A 21,541-nucleotide genomic window follows, 5' to 3' on the forward strand; every position below is an offset into this window, starting at 1 on the left:
ATATATATATATTTTTTTGCTACAGATGCACAGCCAAAAGAGATACAGAGAAAGGCAAGGGAATGGGATGAGTGGAAAGCACTTGGTGTATTAAAAACTAATACAATAATAATTATAGCGGCTATGCCTACTAAAATTTGGTGGCTTAGTGCCTGCTTTCTCCTCATTTCCTAGCCGTCATTTCCCCCTGGGACTGACTGTCAGTGAAAGGAGAGACAGAGGAGGATATGAGTGGGAGTGGGGATGCAGGGAGGAGCTGGAGAGCGCACCGGTGAGAACGCAGGAGGGGAAGGGCAGCTGCTCGGCCTTTGTGGGGTTTCTAACCCAATGACAAAGGACAGATTGGGGCAGCAGGAGGGGTCCTGATCTTCGCTATCTTTCTCACTAGCTTGCTGTATGTTTAGATGAAATAACATTAGTGGTCTATCAACTAATATTTTCAACCCCAAAATATTACCCTAGTGATTAGTCATTAGGTTATATACAGTATTATGTTAATAATAGAACCCAGTGTTTTGTGAAAGCTCATCATTTTCCGCTGTGTGTTTTTATAGATGTCTCAGTGGGAATTTAGAACTGGCTAAGTTAGGTACAGTTTCAAGTCCGCTTTATAAGGTGAGGCTTAGCCTTAACTTCTTAAATCTGCTTTATCAGGCAACTTCTCTTCCGTGGTTCTCCACTAAAATAAAGGTGCCAGGTTCTCCCTGACACCTCTAACTCTGCTTGTCTACTCTGAGTCCTGCCTTTTTCTATGAGCCCTGTGAGGAACATTTATTGTCTCTGTCCCTTCTGTATAAAATGTGACCTTTGCATCACTGTAGCTGGAGTGGTCCTTAGTGTCCAAGAGTCTAGAATACACCAGTGTTGAGAATGACAATTCTTTTATGACTTCGAAGATCCAAACTTCGTTCTCCTTTACTCATACACATAAACTTTCTTATCCTTCTTGGGACTTGTTTTGCCCACCAGCTACTCTTCAAATGAGTTCTAGGTAGGAACAGTATTGAATAATTTGGCTCATATTAATTCATTCTGCAGCCTGCTCTTATAAGTAGTCTGCATTGGTTCCTGCACGTTTTACAGCCTCACTGGGCCTGAATCAGTGACTGTTGTCTGACTTTTGTGGCTTGCTCCTCCTCACTCTGCTACTCCTCAAATATCCACCTCCTCGACCTTCTTTCCATCTTTATTTCCCTAGATCCACGTTGCTTTCTCATAACCCACTTTGCTGACTGATTTCCCCTAAAGCCCAGGGCCTGTTTTCTTTTTCTCTTCTCGCTACTTGGATATACAGTGTTTGTGCAGTCATTCCTACCAGCGCACGTCCAGCCAGGCACCGCTTAATGACAAGGATGCCTTCTGAGAGATGTCTCCTTGTGTGATCTGCTCATTGTGCAAACTTCATAGAGTGTATTTACACAAACCTGGGTGGCATAGCCCGCTACACACCTAGGCTCCTGGTCTAGCTTATTGCTCCCAGGCCACAAGCCCATGCAGCACGTTACCACACAAAACAACACAAGATTACATCAAGCGCAAGAGACTACGATGCAATTCAGAGACACAGTAAACAAGAGATGCACAAGGGTGCTTCCGGCATAGCGTGGCATATACTGCTTCACAGCAAAAAAAAATGTTAATGACTAGGAAGAGTACACTCTTAAAATGAAAATAAAAAGTATAGTATAGCAAAGATATAAACTAGTAGCATAGTCGTTTATGATCATTGTCAAGTATTAAGGACTGGACATGATTTTCTGTGCTGCGCTTTCACTGGATTGGCAGCGCAGAGCGCTTGTTTAAACCAGCATCACCACGAATGTGTGAGCGATGCCTTGGGCTGGTGTGACAGGCTGACTGCTATGGCGCCACGAGGCAACAGGAATTTTTCAGCTCCACTGTGATCTTATGGGGCCCAGCTGTATGCGAGGTGCCCCACTGCCCGACACGGGCTGAGGCTCATGAGGATGCTGCTGGCATCACCAGGTATGCTCTGCCTCATGCACGCGGTGCTCACTGGTCTGTGCTGATGTGGCCTCAGACCTCAGGGTCTACCAAAGGGGTGTGACACCCTTAAAGTACCTTGACGTACTAATGGGAACATAAGGCAGAAATCCAAATTTCGGACATCTCACACTCTCCTGTGTATTTCAGCAATTAAAAAAAAATGTTAACTACTAAAAATATTGGCTAATTTTCTGAGATTTAGGGCCTTCATAGTGTTTAGTATAATATAGTATTCAGCATTTTTAAAGTCACCAGAGGCAGAGAAACAAATTGATTAGTCACGGCTCAGAGAAATTCTCATCAACGGCCAGCTCTCACATACTCCTGTTTTAATACAGTGATGGACTTAATTTTGTTGTACAAAAATACTGTCCATTCACATAGCATACTTTATCAACCATCTCATAGAGTTTTTAGACCCCAAAACTTGTGACAGTCTTCTTACAGATGGGTAATCCAAACAAGAGTCGCGTAGAAATTTCTTACAGAAGCAGTTACCAAAACCAGATGAGCTAAAGACACAGGGATTGTTAGTGAGGTCGAAGCTCAGGTTATCGGCTAGACTTCAAGCTATTTAACAGGAACATAATGCCAACCACAAAGGAGAGTCACATATGTTACTAAAATTTTTCTTGTAGCCATATTTAAAAAGTAAACAAATAACAGGTGACATTAATAATATTCTTATTTAATCCCAGTTATGAAATCAGTCTTCTTTTGTTTGTTTCTCTAGGTGCCAGGAACTCAAAATCTGGTCTGTATTCAACACTTACATAACATCTCAAATTAGACTCGTTCCATTTTAAGTGATTAATAGCTACACAGGGCTAACAGCCACCACTCTGCACAGTGCGGGCCTGGAGTTTCATGTTATCACCATACTTGAAGAAAAAGTGGTTTATGGAAAAAATAAATTATTAATGTGAGAGGTGATCACTGTCTTCTCTTACCTACACAGGTCTTCCTTTATGTGAAGAGAGATCAGCTCCTTAGGAACGTGGAAAGACAGTGCGCTCTCCGACATCTGCTCCCGGACTCGCATCCACTTATTGTCAGCTGTGGGAAATCTGTACAACTTACACACCGGGTTCTTTAACACTGGAGGGGAAAGAAATCCAGTGGTTAGATGATAAAAAAGATCAGCTATGAAGTCATTAATCAGGGGACCTTCTAATTATTTATTCAATCAAAATGTGTGTTTTTAATCATAATCCATTAGTGTATTTGAATTCCTATGAATTTTGTTCTTACATCTTGTTTTTTCAGTAGCTTCTAAGATATATAGTCTTTACTAAATTAAAAAAAAAACAACCAAAAGCTACTTCGTAAATATGACTGTTGTTCTTCTCCAATTTATCACCTATTAATTCTTTTCTCTTTTAAAAATTTCCTTAAGGCACATGTATATATGAGTATAGATGAAAATATACATCTTTTTACATAACATACACTTTGAAAAAAATATATGTCTGAAATTCTTCCCATCACTGAGCCAAATTTATGCACTTATATGGTAGGTGACAAGTGATAATTTTTTCAGAGGTTTTAAATGACCCTACTCCTAAAAGTTATTTATTTCTTAAATATTGGGGAAGTTTATTCCTGGGCTTATAATCTATTAAAATTCAAACATCATATATACTTCAGTGGCAATGGGCCAATAACACACTTCCCTGGAACCACATGTTATCTGAAGCAACACTAGGAGATGCTGAACAAACCGTACACTCGCGGTGGGCAGCAGTGGTTAGGGGAGTGACGAGGTCATGCCATCAAGGCTTTAAGGATTTAAAGCAAATGTGCAGGGTCAGATATCAAGATAATACTCGATGCTGTTTGTGTGTGAGGCCAGCACTCCCACCACATCCCCACGCTGTACATTTCAGGGCAGAATTTTAGTTCCATTGCTGTTGGGCAAGGAAAGTCTCTGTTACACTCATACATGGAAGCTTAATGTGCGATAAAATATTAGGTCAATCAACAGTCAGTTACCTATGATTATGTATCTCTAATTTACCAATAAAGCTGATCGGAAACAGAGTTTGGCATTGAAGTGAATGGAAGGCTGTGAATAATATCAAGTGTGGTATGTGACCAAGTCCCCTCAATGTATAGGTTAAAACGCCTTTCAAAATCGTAGGTTTCTACAACACCGTATCTCATTCCCTGCTTGGGTAAACACACAATATTTTTCGGAACATTAGAATGAGGATCTGTTCATTCATTTCTCTGTAACTATTCATTGTCAGAGGTACTGTTTTGAGAAATTATCATTTTCAGTATTGATACTACATCGGAAATCTTGATTTCAAATATCCAGTCTTCAATGCCCAGATTCGAAGCTTCCAGTGCACTTCCCTCCCACCTACTAAGGAAGTGCCAACAGAAGCCAGAAAACATTGAAGAGAATATTTCCAATGTATTCAGAGACAATACTTGATATCTAAAGTTGTATGATCAAATTAAAAATCATATGACCATATTTAACATAAAAATAGTATGTAAGTTTTATCAATTAGATTGTATCACAGATCCATACATACAGCTAATTATATGTTTTTTCTTTTTACTGAAGTATAATTGATGTATAACATTATATTAATTTCAGGCATACAATGTAATGATTCAACATTTGAATATATTGCAATATGATCACAACAAGTCTGGTTAACATCCATTGCCATACATAGTTACACATTTTTTCCCTCATGATGATAACTTTTAAAGTATACTCTCTTAGCAACTCTCAAACATGTAATACAGTACTATTAAATATAGTCACCATGATGCACATTGTATCCTCATTACTTATCTATTTTATCATTGGATATTTGTACACTTTGACCCCCTTAACCCTTTACCCCCACCCCTGCCTCTGTCAACCGCCAATCTGTTCTTTGTGGCTATAAGTTCTCTTTTTTCTTGTTTGTTTTATTTCTAGGGGGTTGTTTTCTTTTAGATTCCACATGTAAGTGAGGTCACACGGTATTTGTCTTTCTCTGTCCGATTTATTTCACTTAGCATAATGACTCCAAGGTCCATCTGTTCTGTTACCAGTGGCAAGACTTCATTCTTTTCAATGGCTGAATAATATTTCATTGCATGTAAGTGCCACATCTCTATCCATTCAATAACTGATGGACACCTGGGTTGTTTCCATGTCTTGGTGATTAAAACAATGCCACAGTCAACATGGGGGTGCATATACATTTTTGAATTAGTATTTTCATTTTCTCTGGATAAATATCCAGAAGTAGAATTGCTGAATCATATGAATCACAGGGTAGTTCTATTTTTAGTTTTTTTGAAGAAACTCCACACTATTTTCTATAGTATCTGCACCAGTTTACATTCCCACCAATAGTGCACAAGGGTTCTCCATATCCTCACCAACACTTGTTATTTCTTGTCTTTTTGATAATAGCCATCCTAATAGATGTGAGGTGATACCTATAGTGATTTTGATTTATATTTCCCTGATACTTAGTGATGCTTTAGTATGATTTCACACATCTGTTAGCCATCTGCATGTTTTATTGTATTTTTAGAAATGGCTATTAAGATACTCTATGCACTTTTTATTGGATTGTTTGTTTCTTTTGCTACTGATTTGTATAAGTTCTTTATATATTAGGCCATATTAGATACATGTTCTTTCATCTGAAACATAAAAACTTATAGCAAGTCAGTGAAAACTGTATTTCATTCATTTTTAATGTGACAGCATTCCAAAGATGTAAGAATTTTACTAAAACATCTATTATCATATCTCTGGAGTTGGAGAACAAAAAAGTATATATTGGATTCAACCAAGTGTCAGTGAGATTAAACCACTCACAAGATCTTATAAATTTCAACATAGTAAACATGATCAGGAGTATGAATGTATCCTTTTACAGTAAGACAAAATCTCCATCTCCAAAATGTCCACATATTTTCTTACTAAGCTAAATAAATATTCGACTTCTTGGTTTATCTATATTCAGTATACACTCTGCGTTCTTAACCTATTTTCTAAGAGCATACAAAATCATTGTTTCTTTCAAACCATGGTTTCAAATAGTTGGATTTTTCTTGCCTTTTAGAAAACAGTAATTACATTGAGAAAATTTATACTTTGAATTAATTCACAAATTATAAAGTTCTCTATTATCTGTTATCACAAAACTAGTGCTACAACTTTTGATTTTGTTGTTTTTTTTTTTTCAATGCTCTTCATTGCATTCTAAATAGAAACCTTTGTTGAAATAGCTTAGGTAGAAATCAAAGAAAATCAAGAGCAATTTGATTAATGATCTCCAGAACTCTCCTCTGACTGCCCAGTACACAACATCCAAGGATTCTATAGGAACACAGCTGTTTTTATTGGAAACTTGTGGGGTGAATAATGTAAAATATCAGACAACTTGATCATAAAAAACTTCCCAATAATGTCTCCTATCTGACTTGTATAATACAATTCTGATCTTTTGAAACACACAGGTCTCCAAATATTAGTACTCAATTTTATATATTTATCAGGGTCTCAATACAGATATAGTGTCATCCACTTTCAACCTAATTCGATTCAACCTAATTAAATCCCAATAAGAAATGGATTTCTTATTGAACACCTACTATGTATAAAGTAAGAACACCTCTTCTGCATCCTAAAGTACCATAGAATGGCGTGTGACTTAAAAAATAAAAAGACTCTGGCCTGACTTTTAACTCCTACGCACATTTGCTGCACTGGTTACAAAAGTGACCAGATAAGATGTTCTCAGTTCAAAATTCTTGTTGGGTTGATAGTGGGGAGATTCTGTCATCGTTATATTAAAAAGAGGTATGGTATTCCTGCATCAAATATTGAACAGTGGTTCATAAATGATGAATGTTTTTGTCATTTTTTAATGCTTCTCCCCTACAACGGAGATAAAATTCCGACTGGTATGCACACACTCTCTGGCTGTGTAAGTGAGTCTGTCACGTTCAGCTCCAACTTTGCACAGATGCCTCAAGTTATTGCCAGAGTCTTCCAGACAAAAAGCTAAAGGGGTTCATCACCTCCAAACCAGTATAACACGAAATGTTAAAGGGTCTTGTTTAAGAAGAAGAAAAAAAAGATAAAAAATATGAACAATAAAATGGGAATAAATACATATCTATCAAAAATTGAATCTAAAAAACAAAGTAAATGAACAAACAGAACAGAAACAGACTCACAGATACAGAGAATATTTTGGACGTTGCCTGAGGGGAGTTGGGAGAATGCGTGAAAAAGGCGAAGGGAATAAAGGTAGTTACAAAATTGTCACAGGGAGATAAAATATAGTCAATAATATTCTAATAACTCCGTATGGTGTCAGATGGGTAGGAGATTTATTGGGATGATTACTTAGAAAGTTATATAATGTTTAATCACCAGGGCGTACACCTGAAGCTAATATAATATTGTATGTGAAATGCAATTGAAAAATAAAAAATAATTTTAAAAAAAGATGCCTTTCTTTCTTTTTTTATTATTATTTAATTACAGTTGTCCCCACTTTTCCTCCATTACTCTCCCCTGCCCTACCCACCTTCCACCTCCTATATTCAGTCCTCCTCCCCCCTTTGTCCTTGACCATGGGTCCTTTGTACGTGTTCCTTGACTTGCCCTTCCCCTTCTTCCCCCATTATACCCCTCTCTTTCCCTCTGGTCACTGTCAGTTTGTTCTTCATTTCCACCATACAAATAGGCCCAACCCAGCAACAACATCTATCTAACATCTATTATAAGCTCTTTTTAAAGAGAGCCTTGAGTGTATTCTCTTCATTTGTCTCACTGCTTTTTCTAAAACAATTACGAAAAATATCATGTGACAGATTCTATCGAGAGAGAAAGTAGCAGAGACTTTCTGGACCACATCGTGGCCTTGTGATGAGTGAACCGGGGTGAAGTTCTGAGCTGGAATGGAGAGTGACACATCCCCGTGCGGTCTAACACATGGGGTGAATGAACACGGGGACAGAGAGTAAATGACAGGTTCCCCCCGAATTGAAGCACAACTCAATTTCCTATATTGTTTCTCCCAGACACGTTAACAGGGCCTCTAATAATATAACCTGCCACCTGCTTGGTAACGGGATTAAGCGGTTGTGAAAGCCCAGCTGCTCCAACTCGGAGTCACCAAAGTCAAGATGCCAAGGAAACGTTCAGCATGGACAAGACACACGAGAGGTGACTGCTTGAGCAACCTGGGGCAGAAACGATACACCAGGGAGACACCTGGGGGTGATCTTCCCTGTGTGTGTGTGTGTGCGTGTGTGTGCGTGTGTGTGCATGTGTGTCTCCATTAGGGAAGTCAGCGGATTGGGCAAAATTTGTGGAAATCTGGAACCAGGCTCCAGGGGCCCATCCGAAAGCCTTGTTTCATCAGATTGTCTTAAATGTATTTCTCCAGGGGAAGCTCATCTGTGATTATCTCCATGTACTTCCTCGCTTTCAGGAGGTGGTAGGAGTCACATATTGAAATGGAATCTGACTTTATTGGCTTCAAGGCTTACAAAATCATGATTTTAATGTACTTCGGATTCTTGAAGAGATTCTATTCATCCTGTAGCTATTAATTATGCAGTTGTTTAATAGCTCAGTTATTCAGCTGAATGTCCATAGATTGCCTATTCTCCAAATGCTACATTATTCTTACTACAGATAAGTGTGTGATCCAGTTAGATAATGACACTCTTTTATTTGTACTTGAAACTATCTTAGATTTATATACATCTTAAATGTCTAGGTTGGGTCTTTTTAAGATTGGGTGAGAACTGAAAAACCTAATAGAAATCATTAAAACACCATCTTAAGCATAGTTAATAGAGAAGAGAGAGTAAGAAAACATAATAGGAACTTTCAAAATACAGCGAAGAGATATCTCTTTAAAAACAATAAAAATGAGGGAGGGGGGTTGGTGTCTGAATGAAAAGATGAAGGGATTAAGAGAAAAAAAAAAACAATCTCATAGACACAGACAACAGTAGGGTGATTACCAGAGGGAAAGGGGGCAGGGGAAGGAGGAAGAGGGTAAAGAGGGGATGAATGGTGATGGTAAAAACTTGACTTTGGGTGGCGAACACAATACAATACTCATATACAGATGATGTATTATGGAATTGTACACCTAAAATCTATATAATTTTACTAAATAATGTCACTCCACTTATTCAATAAAAATTAAAAAACAATAAAGATGAAATTCATTGTTAATAAACTCCCAAGGAAATTTTAGTTACTATTCTCTAGCTTTGTTATAAAATCTAAATTGTTATTGTGTGTTGTTCTTTTGCAAAAAAACAAAGACAAAAACAAAATATATTAGGAATAAGATAAAAGATGGGTTGGACAAGGGGCTGGTCTATTTAAACCCATAAACGCTTGGTCCTCTATCTTCAATTAAAGGCCAAGATTAAGAAAGACTATCATAGATATCAGGATAAAACATAAAAATAGTATTTGTGGGACTTTAGTCTCCAATTGGTGATAACTGGTGAGTTGAGAGTACAGAATTTAGATGTTAGATTTTGGGTGGTCAGAGAAATGATTCGTTTCACTCTCTCTGATTTGATTTGTTCTATTGAATTCTAGTTCAATTACTAAAACAAAGAACAAAACTAGAGAAGGTAGAAGCTGGCTCGTATTCATGCTGAGCAACCCAGAACACCTGTAGTGTACTGAGCTCGCCTTGTTTCTTGCCAATTTCCCTCTGTTCAGTCATTCCCTGCAACTCAAGGAAGCATCCCACACCTCTCTCAGTGCGCGGTAAATGCAAACACACCACAGAAACGTGCTTAAACCTTGCAACCCAGACATTTCCCAGTTTTCCTTTCCCCAAGAGGAGAAGACTGAGAACACCAACTGGTTGCATTAAGAGGGGGAAATGCAAGAGGAAGGCATAATGAAAAACTCACTGCAAGGGACAGCACAGGCATCAGAATGAAGAAAGAATAAACCAAAGCTGAAAGAAAGGCCTCCTCACATTTCTCCACAAAATCCCAACTTTTTGACTATATTATCTTCTTGTCTTTATTTTTCTTCTAGTTTACCTACAGTGGGCAGTGGAGGAGGTAATATACTTAGAGAGATAGTGGAAGCATTTGAAGGTGTCTTAACAGATGATTCCATTGATTGTTAGATGGTGAAATTCACTCTTCCACTGAAGCTACTTAGCATCCTCAGTATATTAGCACACGGTAATACATGAGAATTCCAAAAGAGCAAGGTTAATGGACTCCATCACATTTGTTAAAACCTTAAAAGGTAAAGAAATCCAGTAAGTAAGTGTATAAGATCAAGGGCCATTGCTATATGCCAAAATGACTCCAATTTTATATACCAGAGAATTATAAATACAGGGGCAAAATCTATTTAAACTAATGAGGATGAAATACAACAGAGATATCTTTGTTAATACAAAGTGATATCTAAAATTCAACAAGGTAGTAGATTTAGTATCTTCTAAATGAAAAGAAAAAAAGAAGAAATCTGGGGATGTGCTTTTGCATGGAATTCATTAAGACTCAAATAAGTACAGAGGGACATTTTTGACAATCTGTTAAAATACTGAGTCACGCATAGCTGTTGATGGCAGTGTTGTGAGAATGTAACCTCAACATTTAGCTCAGTCGTGTGATATTGTGAAAGCCAGTTACAATCCATGTTGTGATACGAGGCAGAAAACATTTCAAAATGCGAATTTGGTAGCGATCTTTAAGAAGAGTAATAAGTTATTTTATGTCAAACTTAAATAATTACATTTGAACATCTTTCCCATGGAGAAAGCAGCAGCGCAGTTTTTCGTTACCTGAAGTATAAATTCAAATGAGATGTGCCTGTTCCCAGCCATTTGACAAGTATTTCCTGAGTTCCTCTTGTATTGTGGCCCTCAAGAGACAGAGTAAATAAGCAATGTTCCTTCTTCTTAAACAGTTTATAATCTAGCATATTCTGCAAAGCAACAGCAGTAGATGGTTTAACCTTATTTTGGGGGGGGAAATCAAAGATGCAGTGGGCTATTGTGAGAAAAGGTGTGGCCCACCTGTGAAGCAAGAGGTAGAAATACCATGAAGTTCTCCACGTAGGGAGAGGTGCACATATGTAGGACCAAAGGACAGAGGGGCAGTCCCTCGCTGTGGTCGGATTCCAGCCGACACAGTCATCGGAATTCATGGTGGTCAGACGCACCCTGGTGACTCTGAAGGACAGTTGGACACGTTGACACACAGCATGAAAGTGGTCTTTAAAGAATATAAAGAATAATTTCACGACTCAAGAAGTATAAAATTCAACCAAGGAAGATGCTGTATCAGATGTAATACTTGCTGACAGGGGGAAATTCCCTCTAAATGTGAAGATAATAGAAAACTTTGGGACCAGGGCCGTTCACCCCGTGGATTTGGTGCGGTAACATAAGGATACACCAGAGTACTTTTACAAGGAAAACTGGGAGAGTTAAGAAACCCAGACAGAATTGTCATCCTGACAAAAATTTAGAAAGGTTTGTCTGTGGTTAGTCTTATTAAATATCAATAACTCCTGAGAAAGACATCTGTAAATGACAAGGAAGTGAAGCGTGCCTCCATGTGAACCCAATGAAAATGAACACCTGTATGAAATATCAATAAAAAGAGATAAAACATAGCAAAAGCTAAACTAAGCTTTAGCTACTTCAATCATCTGAGAGCCGAAAAGGAAGTCAAAGGCTGCCCAGGTTGATCTGGTCATTTTTTAAAAATTGACGTGCAGAGAGGCTGACCTGTCTGTCAGGGTCACTCTGCTGGTTGGCTTTGACACCAGATCTGACAGCCCATCCAGCGCCCTCATGTTACAACCACAGGAGCCCATTTGTCCCTGGTCTGCTGCAGACAAGGGGCCTCAGTCAATGTCATTTAGTGGCACATATGGGGGACCCAACTGTCTCGTACTTCCCTACGTTCAGAATTAACTCCCCCTACTCCCCCACCGGGCAACAAATAGATTTCAGTGTTATTACCATTTTGCTTAAATGAATAAGCAAATAATGAAAGATGTAAACCTACTGTTTTAACAACTTTATTCTACGAATTATGTAATTAGAAAGTCAAACTATTATGAACAAGAGCTTTACATTTCTAATGCTTCCTGTCTTCCAGTGTGCCATGTTTCGGAGAATATAAATTCCAACAGCTGAAAGGAACTTGGTTTCCCATAGAGTTAAGGTGCTTCTCTCTCTTATGGAATTGCAAATTCTGCCCCACTCCTTCTCATCCTTTCTCTCCTTCTGCCCTCAATTCCCCAGATTCCCAACATACACATTCAACTTGGAAGACAAAACAGGGCATGAAAGAAATGAGACCTTAGGGGGAAGAGGTTTTTCTTTTTAGTCTTACAATAGATAACTGAGTTTCCTGAATTATAAATGAAACCACTAGAGATATAAATAGAAGAGGGAAGAGCTGCTGAACGATATGACATTCTCTTCCTTTCACTCAATACGTACTTCATAACTCACTGGGGGCTGACAACTTCCATATAATGCATTAATGCACAGACTTGAGAAGAATGTCGATAGCTCCCTTTGCCTACAGATTAAAAAAATACCACATGGGAATATAATGGACTCATTCTAAAGTTACAGACTTTAGATAGATAAATAAATAGAACAAAAGACAATGGTACACCCAGGCCAAGTTCATATATATTCTATACCTGCATGACACACTTTCATATTTTGAACAGAAACATTTCATGAATAGTACTTAGTTGTATATTTAATTTCAAAAAATCTAGCACACCCAATGCAATATACAGATGATGCATGATGGAATTGTACACTTGAAACCTATATAATTTTATTAACCAATGTCATCCTAATAAATTTAATTTAAAAAATAAACAAAAAAATACCAGCCTTTATAACATTCGACAGTCACTTAGTCTTATCTTTGCCTAATAAAAGAAAATACACGTGGCAAATTTCCAGGTTCTGAGTGCTCCTCCGGGTTGACTAGACTGAGACTGAAAAATGTTTTGGAACTCAGTGGAGTATCACCGCCAAAAGTGTCCCCTCCATGAAAAAAGAAAAGCAGTCATCCGTCATCTCTCCCCCACAAAGGAAGTATGTTTGAATTGTAGAACGCATCTGCTCCCATCAGCTCCAGGCAGCTGTCTTTGTTGTGTTCCAATTTACGCATCAGGAGGGGCACCCTAGTAATTTGAAAGACTTACTACAATTCCAAGACTCACACCTTTCAGATTTTAGTGCACGGGTGTCAGGAGGTGCTGATTTATTTTTCACCGTGTTTCCTCGTTGTCTCCTCGGGGAATATATTCTCTTACTTAGAAAGCCATTTTTTCTTGCTTTCTCTTTGAAATTTATATTAAACCCATCAGTATTTTAAAATGACATTTCTTTTTGTGGGCAAAAAAAAATTACAAAGTTCACAGGAGCGAGTCGCTAAAAAAATTATAGTGTAGATGATTTTGTTGATAATGTGACTTGTTCAAACTCTATTGAAAATGAACTTATTTCCCACACTCAATTTTATTCCTTAAAACTGACATTTAGTAAGTGAAATAGATTATCTGGATATATTAAAATAGTAGTAAAGGTTTAGTCGACTTCCAGGTGGAAAAATCAATGAGAAGAGGACTGTTTGAGGGTAGACTAGACAGTGTCACCACACTGATAATTTATCAAGTACTTCTGCGGTGCATGGCTGACCTCACTGTCTGGTAGCCCTTCACTGTTCAATGAACAGCCCTCCCATAGTACATCCTTAATAAAAATAAAAAACAAAAAAACATGTCATTTGGTCCTAAGTTGAGAAATAGCTGCTCTTCTCTGGTAGAACCCCTCCTTCCACATCAGTATAGTCAGTGTTTTGCTGCTCTTGTTAGATTTTACTTTGAGTTCGCTGTGTGTACAAACGCAGTGTCTTCCCTTCCCCTCCCCATTCTCTATTATTGGTGGCTTCCTTCGGGAACACCTGTAGTAATTTAGGGGTCATGTATTAGTAAACCTTTGAAGTATGGTATCAGTCATTAAGCTGGTTATAAAGCTATCTATGTCTTTGTTTAGATGTACAATATGGCAGGGCTAGAAAAATATTAAAGCTGATTCTATTGTTACACCAACATATTAATGAATGGCTTTTTAGTATTAGCACAGCCTAGTAATTATGAGCAAAGGCCTTGGGATCAAAACTGGATTTAAATTCTGAACCTACTATTTGTTAAGTAGGTGACCTTGACCAATTGCCCTATCTGGGCAAACGATGATAGTGCCTTCTTCATAGCACATATCAGATGTCAGAAAGCAAGGTTAGACAGGCACATGAGGCATTAAGTGTATTGCCTGGCATTGTAATAGTCATTATTTACTGTTGTTATTATTATTACTGGTGTCATAATTCACATTATTATGCAAATATTAGTTCCGTATTTTACATATACATTTTATCACACATTTTTTAACTGTAGTGTAAGTGTCAGTTTTATTTACAAGGTCATAATTTAGCACATTGCTAAATGCCTTGTTGAAATTCAAATATATCACCATAAGGAATGCAGCACATGCACCCAGAACGCACAAACACGTGTGTGAATTCTTCCCACCAGGTCCATATTTCTACTGTTTTAGCCACTTGAACTTGAGTTCTGTAATTAGGAAGTCAAACCAAATAAGAGCTTCACATGTCTAACACTTACTCTGTCTTCCAGTGTGTCTTGTTTCCAAGAACATAAAATCCAACAGCTAACAGGATTATATATCTTTGTATAAAGATTTAGAAAGTTATCTATATATCTTTCATATAAACTTGTCAAGGCTACCCCACTCTGCGGGCACCTTGCAATTACCGATTCCATCACTAAGGGCTCACAGGTGATTCTGTGCACAGGCCGCCCAGGTTCAGTGGTGATTTCATAGGAAATCAAAAATCATGTTCAGGTGAAACTAAGTGTCTAGAGCTGAAGTACCTACCTGCATTCAAAAAGGGTAAGTTGTCTTTTCCGCTCACACTCTCTAGGGCTGTACATTCATATACCAGTGCACACTAGGAAAAAATAAAAGGGGAAAGAAAACATGTTTGACAATAATCAAAACAAGCAAATTCTTCGATGTTGTTTGCAAAACATGAAGCTATGCACATGGTTTCAAAAGATTCTAAACAAGACACGTTGTAAAACTATTTTCATAAAACTATTTTATGATGAAACTGGCTTATCTCATGATTATTTGAATATAACATGATTGTATTATGTAATGACAGATGACATTTCAGTTCTAGTGGAAGATGACCTAGGAAAGAAAGTAAAAAGTGGGAGAGGAATGTTCCCAAATGTTCCTACTACAGCAAATCACAGGTGACAAGCCGAAGGATTTTGTTTCCCTAACAGCAGGGATGATTTTGAATCAATAAAAAGAAAGTTATTTTCTAGTTTAAGTAAGGGCAACTTTAAATATAAAATAAAATATGTTGTGACATCTACCTACAAAAGAAAAAGAAGGGTTTTGTCTCCAGCGAAACAATGTCAACACTCACTCATCGAGCATTCGGGCAACTCATAAAGAAGCCGACCCAGAGATCACAAGCCCCTGAGCCTTTCCCAGAGCCGACAGCTTTCTAGACAGGACAGAGGAGAGATCAGAGGAGAGTGTTGCTGTGTTCCCGGTGAGTAACCACAATATCCCAGATAATCTGTTAGGAAGTGTGGGGCTCTCCTTCAGCTTCCCATGAAATTGAAAGTCTTCTGGCCCCTATTTTCACACTAGCACCAGCATTTGTTTCTTCAAACGAGTTTCCTTCTATCTCCAGCCAAAAAACAAACAAACAAAAAAAGCCAAGGGAAGGGAAAGAATGAATTTTCAAAGCAAATTATGTCAAATATGTCAAATATAAACAAATGAATGCAGATAAAAACAAAACAAACAAAAACCCGAGACGTTCTTTTGATGATGAGTTCTAAGGGACACAGCCATGATGGCAGGCTCACGGCTTTGCTCAAGAGGCCCCACAGACTCGGCCCAGCCTCCCTAGGATGGTGCATCAGAACTGCTGGGGCCGTTTCCTACCTGTCCTGACCACGGGTCTCCCTCCACTTGCCCTCCCCCTGGGGAGTCATGGCCACTGAGGTCGCTGATGATGATTGAAGGCATATATCCTTCAAGCATTTCGAGATGTTCATTTAATCCTTGATTTAAATGTTACTTTCTGTATTCTTATAGTCCACTACTTACACCTCTATCAGAACATTCATCACCTTACTCAGAAAATTTCTTCAGTTCTTACATTGAGGTCCTAGTTCACTGAAAGAATAGATAACTGCAAACAGCTCTAAAATTTGATGTCCTCTAAATTCCGACCATCCAGAAGTCAGAAGGGACCTCTGCGTTTTTCTAATCCACAGCTATTTTGGAAATGCACTTTCTAAATCATGAGAGGAGTGTGCAGTGATGATGAGACATCCTTAAAACCCTTTATCTCTCCGATTTCCAATATTTCCCTCCGACCTATACAGGGCTGTTAAAATAATGTTTCGTAAACACTACATTCATCATGTTAATGCTCTGTTCTAGAACACACAGTGGTTCTTTACTGCCCATCAAATCCTGCAACCTCAGACTAGAGTTCACATCATTTCCTGACTCATCTCTGATATCCGTCCACATAAGAACTAGGTGTATAGCTACGGGCCATCCTCCTTTCCAGAAGAAGATCATCATCTACAATATAGCGTAAGGAAACAGTTTAGATGAAACCCTTTCAGTGAAGAAGTCCATTATTCACAGGGATTGGGCTATCATCCTGAGAAGTTGCCTCCCCGCACGGAGGCACCCCTACTTTTGTGGAATCAAAGTCGACCTTCTGTTTCCTACCAAGGCCTGCAATATTGACAAATGGATACAGAAATGCGATGTCTTACATCCATAATCCCATCCACACTGCGGGGCAGAAACTTAGGATGATTTTAACCTAATAGCATTCTTGTTTTATAACTTTTGTATTGTACTTTAAAGCTCTCCTATTCACAAGGATCTCAAGATTCAAACCCATGAAACATAAACAGAAATTATCCCATAAATATTTACTATGCTAATTAATATTTTCATACTTGGACTTGGCAGTTATTTTCTTCACTTGTTCTCCGAGTGTAGCTTATGTCTCTCTTTAGATTGAGAGATATTTTAAACAAAAAAATTATATGTCTTATTTCCTTAGCCCATTTTATTTTATATTGTTACAATTGACCCTGGAACCATTTTTATTTGTGCTAAGATGTTACAGAGAACGCAGAGATTAAAAGAAGATGTGGCATCGCGCTTCAGGAGGCTTAAGCTACATATACTGCTCATTCTTATCACAGTGATGGATGTTCACAGCATCACACACTAACATTACATGTGCCCCCTATGGAATGACATCACATTCGTGACTCTGAGCAGGAGTAGCAAGCGTCACACACTTTTTGGACCACCTGTAGCACCATACACCTACTAATTTTGATGAATATTTTAAAAAGTGAGATTCAATAGTAATTGTGGCCAAGGAGAAGAAAGAAGATGTGTAAAATTCTTGGAGTTTAATGACTTTAAATATCTCAGAACATATCAATTTGCTACTCACTGGGCTAGAAAATTAGCCAAATTATAAGAACAATGATCATAAAGCTCTGTGGGAATCCCTCCAAGACCAATACTTCATGGCAAAGCACTTTCATATCTGTGAGTTTATTCCTTAAATCATGGTTCTTTACATCTGGTCTGGAGTCTCCCGGAAGTCCCTGATAACATGTGTTTTTGCATCCTCTGTTAGCGTCCAGCAGGATAATGTGGCCGGGTGGAAGTGAGCAGAAAAACACGGCGCAGAGGATGAGGTGAGCAAAGTAACAGGGGCAGCATGTGTGGGACTTTAAGTCAGGCCACTGGAAGGCTTCGGGTTCACACTCTCAGGGAGGTAAGAAGCTGCTGGAGGAATGGCATGTTCCTCGTTCCATTTTAATGAGCGCTCTGCTGAGAACAGACCGGGGTGGGTTGGGCGGAGGGAGGGAGGAATTGGGGAGACATTTAAGAGACTGTTGTGAAAACGCAGGTGACAGTCAGCGTTGGCAACCGCGAAGGGGTCATGAGTCCTCGGATTCCGGATTCATGAAGAAGTCAGAATCAACAGGATTTGCTGACATATTCACTGTGATTGTGAGGAAAAGGGAGGAATCAAAAATAACTCCAAAATGAAAAAAAAGTTGGATACTTACTGCAATAATTCACCTAATATATTGGTTCTGTACAAGGACAAGGTTAGTATTTTTTGTGAACTTTTCTTTCTACTGCTATGTGGTACGAACGCTTTGTCTTCTATTTCCATGTATGCTGAAATCAAATAAAAGCTGGAACTGGTGCAGAATGGTGAATCCCCGCCCCCCTGCTCCATCTTCCCTGGGTGAAAAATGTACAGGGAGTGGCCAAAAGTAGGTTTACAGTGGGAGTGTGCAAAACACAGAATTTATTCTTGTGTTATTATTTATTAATCATTGTATTATTTTTCATACAAACAACTATAAACCTAGTTTTCCCCACCCTGTATATCAATAATATGATTTGAGAAAACAAGTAAGTAAATATATATGAGAGGAGTTTGTATTTTTTAATATTTTATTTCATGCTCTGAAGGCTATGTAAAATTCAAAATTAAAATGCAATATTTTATATGAGAGGTATTGTTAAAAACTGAATTGTGTTCCTTAAAATTCACATGTTGAAGCCCAAACCCCATGTGAATATATCTGGAGATAAGACCTTTAGGGAGTTAACTAAGGTTAAATGAGGTCATTAGGATGGGGCCCTAATCCAATAGGGTTGGTGTCCTACAAGAAGAGAAAGAGACCCCAGAGCTCGCTCTCTCTCTCTCTCTCTCTCTCTCTCTCTGTCTGCAATGCACTGAGGAAAGGCCAGGTGAAAACACAGCAAGGAGCCTTCCCACCAGGAAGAGAGTGATAGCTGGGAACTGAATCATCTGACATTCTGACATGGGACTTCCTAATTCTCCACAACTGTGAGAAAATAAATTTCAGTGCTTAAGCCACTCAGTCTATGATATTTTATTATGGCCGCTGAGCTGATCAGTGCAGTCATTCATCTTTTATCTGCTTCAATATACAGGAGGGATAACACGTGTCACCCTCACGACTATGGGTCTAGGAGTAGTTCTGTTTCTTTCCCCCCTGTTCACGCACACCGGCGAGAGGGATATCCTTTCTCTCCGTGACTTTGTCTTTTCACATGCTTTAGTCATTCACTAATTCAGGACTTAAATTGCCATTGGTAACAAATTGTGTTAATGCACTTCAGTGATTTTGATTTAGCGAATCAGCAAAAGGGGCTTTGCGCTGGCATTTCTAAAGAACAGCCCAGATGACGGACCACGCTTTGAAAACCATGGAGATAAAGTCATTTCTACATGACTCTTCTGAGTATCATGCGGAGTGGACTCACTCCATGTCCTGCACTCAATCACGCATACGCCCAAGGACTGCCAACAGAGTCCAGAGCAACTCTATTAAAAAACTTGCAAAAGGTCAAAGTTTACTCGGAATCCAGACAGGACGAAGGTAATGCCAGCAGAGCTGGGTGCGCTTACTGTTTTTGACACCTGTGACTCGTGCACAGTTTGTGCTGACACTGTCACCTCCTATTTCCAGAACTGCTTAGTTGAGTCTCTTTTTAAGTTCACATTTCTGGGTCAGACACATAAAGCAGGACTTGGGTGGGGCGTGTTCCTGCATGTCGGGCTCTCCAGTTACGAAAAGTGTGTGACTCTATTTGTGCTACCTCGTGACAGCAGCACAGCAAGGGACTCACAGGGTGGGTGAGCTTTGAGGACAGAGTGGCCAGTAGTAGACTCAAAGGCAGGGAAAGGAGCCCAGCTTTGAAACAGGACATGTGTCTGCTCCTGGCCCCCCGGCTCGCTCCCACAGGTCCAGGCAGCTTATCTGCCTATTTCTGCTCTCAGTCCTCGCTTCCACCCTAAATCCTCAATCCTTAATTTACATCCGAGCACCCACATGGTCTTATATAGAACTCCAAAGGATACAAGGATCCAAGGAAGGGACCTAGCCCCCAAACGGGGGTCTTGACTGCACAAATCCTCAGAGGATCTGCTACGAAACTCCACCATGACCCTGACATCTGGCATTTGGAAGAAATCTGATTCAAAGTTCGGGCCTCCTTGGAATGTTTTCACCATCTAGGATATGCTCCAAGGGAGAGTAAGGGAACAGAGAGGAACGAGACTTGAGGCAGCAGATAAGATTTTAGCCTCCCCTGGGGCAAGAACAGTATGTTTTTGAAATGTAGTCTTAGATATACTTTGTATAATTAATAATTTTTAAGTGTTACATAAATGCCATCTTCTGTGTAAATGTTTCCTTATTATCAGAATTCAAATGCTCCCAGATAAGAGACACTAAGCCAGAAATTAAGTCAGACTAGGCCTTATCATTAAAAAAAAGTTCATTTACAAAAATGTAGGAATTGTAATATATATACAAACTCTTTTTCCTGAAAAAAACTATTAGCAGTTTTTAAGTCTGTGCCCTGTGCTTCAATAAAACAGGCCATTGCATTCCTAAGATGGGAATTTAGGATAATACTTGATATCAAGCTTCCCTTTCTTAGAAAAAAGGAAGTAGAAAGAAAGTAAAACTCCTGGGCACACATTGATATGCATTGGCCTTCCTCCTGGACTTCAAGGAAGCCGCTGGGCCCCCAGCACTCATTGCCCCTCCTCCAGAGCTGCCCTTCCTGGGCACCGTTTCCTGCTTCGCTCTCTGCAGTTGCATGAGGCACAGTGTTGTTGAATCTGCCCCCCTTCACCTGAAAACGAAATCCAAGTTTACACTGCGTCTTCTTCCAAAGAGCTTTCTGAGAGTAGCGAAGTGCTTGCTTTTGGCAGCAGCCCTCCAGGAGTTTCCTGGGCGTCTCATGAAGGGCTAATTGTGGGAAAATGCCACCCGGATCTACACTTTTGTTCCCACTGAGAAGATGCAGAGTCAACACGGGAGCCAGCGGTGAGGAAGAAGGTGTTTCCCAGGGGCGCCTGGCTCGGCAGAGTCCCATGCGAACAGCTCTCTGGTTCAGGGAATGAAATACGGTAAGGTACTCCAGTTCCAGAGCTGATTTCTCATTTAGCTCTCGAATAATGAGACTGCATGCCCCACAGAGGTGTTGGTGACTCGAGCACCTGGCAACGACGGTCATTTCTCATTTAACTTGTGCAATGAGCGGGCCGGGACCCTACCTTTTGTCCCTGCACATCTGTCGTGATGTGGTCGGCTTCCCCATCCTCAATCTCCCCCATCTTCACGACACTGACTTCTATGGTGCCGACGACTTTGCCACCATCGGAAGTTCTGCAACCAAAAATAAATGAAATGGAAAGGTAAGAACCTTGTCTTTCCTTAAATTACAGTTAGCACCCCCTTACCAGCAGCCGCGCTTCCTGCGATTTCAGTTACCTCCTGTCAAGTGTGGGCCAAAAA

General features: G+C 39.3%; 1 protein-coding gene across 4 annotated transcripts in view; it reads right to left on the reverse strand.

The window, feature by feature from the left end:
- The window catches only part of INPP4B (inositol polyphosphate-4-phosphatase type II B), a 271,452-nt gene that overhangs the window by 135,172 nt on the left and 114,739 nt on the right, over positions 1-21,541 (reverse strand). For all 4 annotated transcript variants that reach the window (XM_053910927.2, XM_053910928.1, XM_053910926.1 and 1 more), the window contains 3 exons: positions 21,301-21,412; positions 14,988-15,060; positions 2,958-3,105 (listed from right to left, as the gene is read on the reverse strand). In XM_053910927.2, coding sequence (XP_053766902.1) covers positions 2,958-3,105; positions 14,988-15,060; positions 21,301-21,412 — 333 coding nt within the window. The remainder of the gene's footprint in view (positions 1-2,957; positions 3,106-14,987; positions 15,061-21,300; positions 21,413-21,541) is intronic.

The sequence above is a fragment of the Desmodus rotundus genome, chromosome 9, assembly GCF_022682495.2.
Source record: "Desmodus rotundus isolate HL8 chromosome 9, HLdesRot8A.1, whole genome shotgun sequence".
Classification (NCBI taxonomy): domain Eukaryota; kingdom Metazoa; phylum Chordata; class Mammalia; order Chiroptera; family Phyllostomidae; genus Desmodus; species Desmodus rotundus.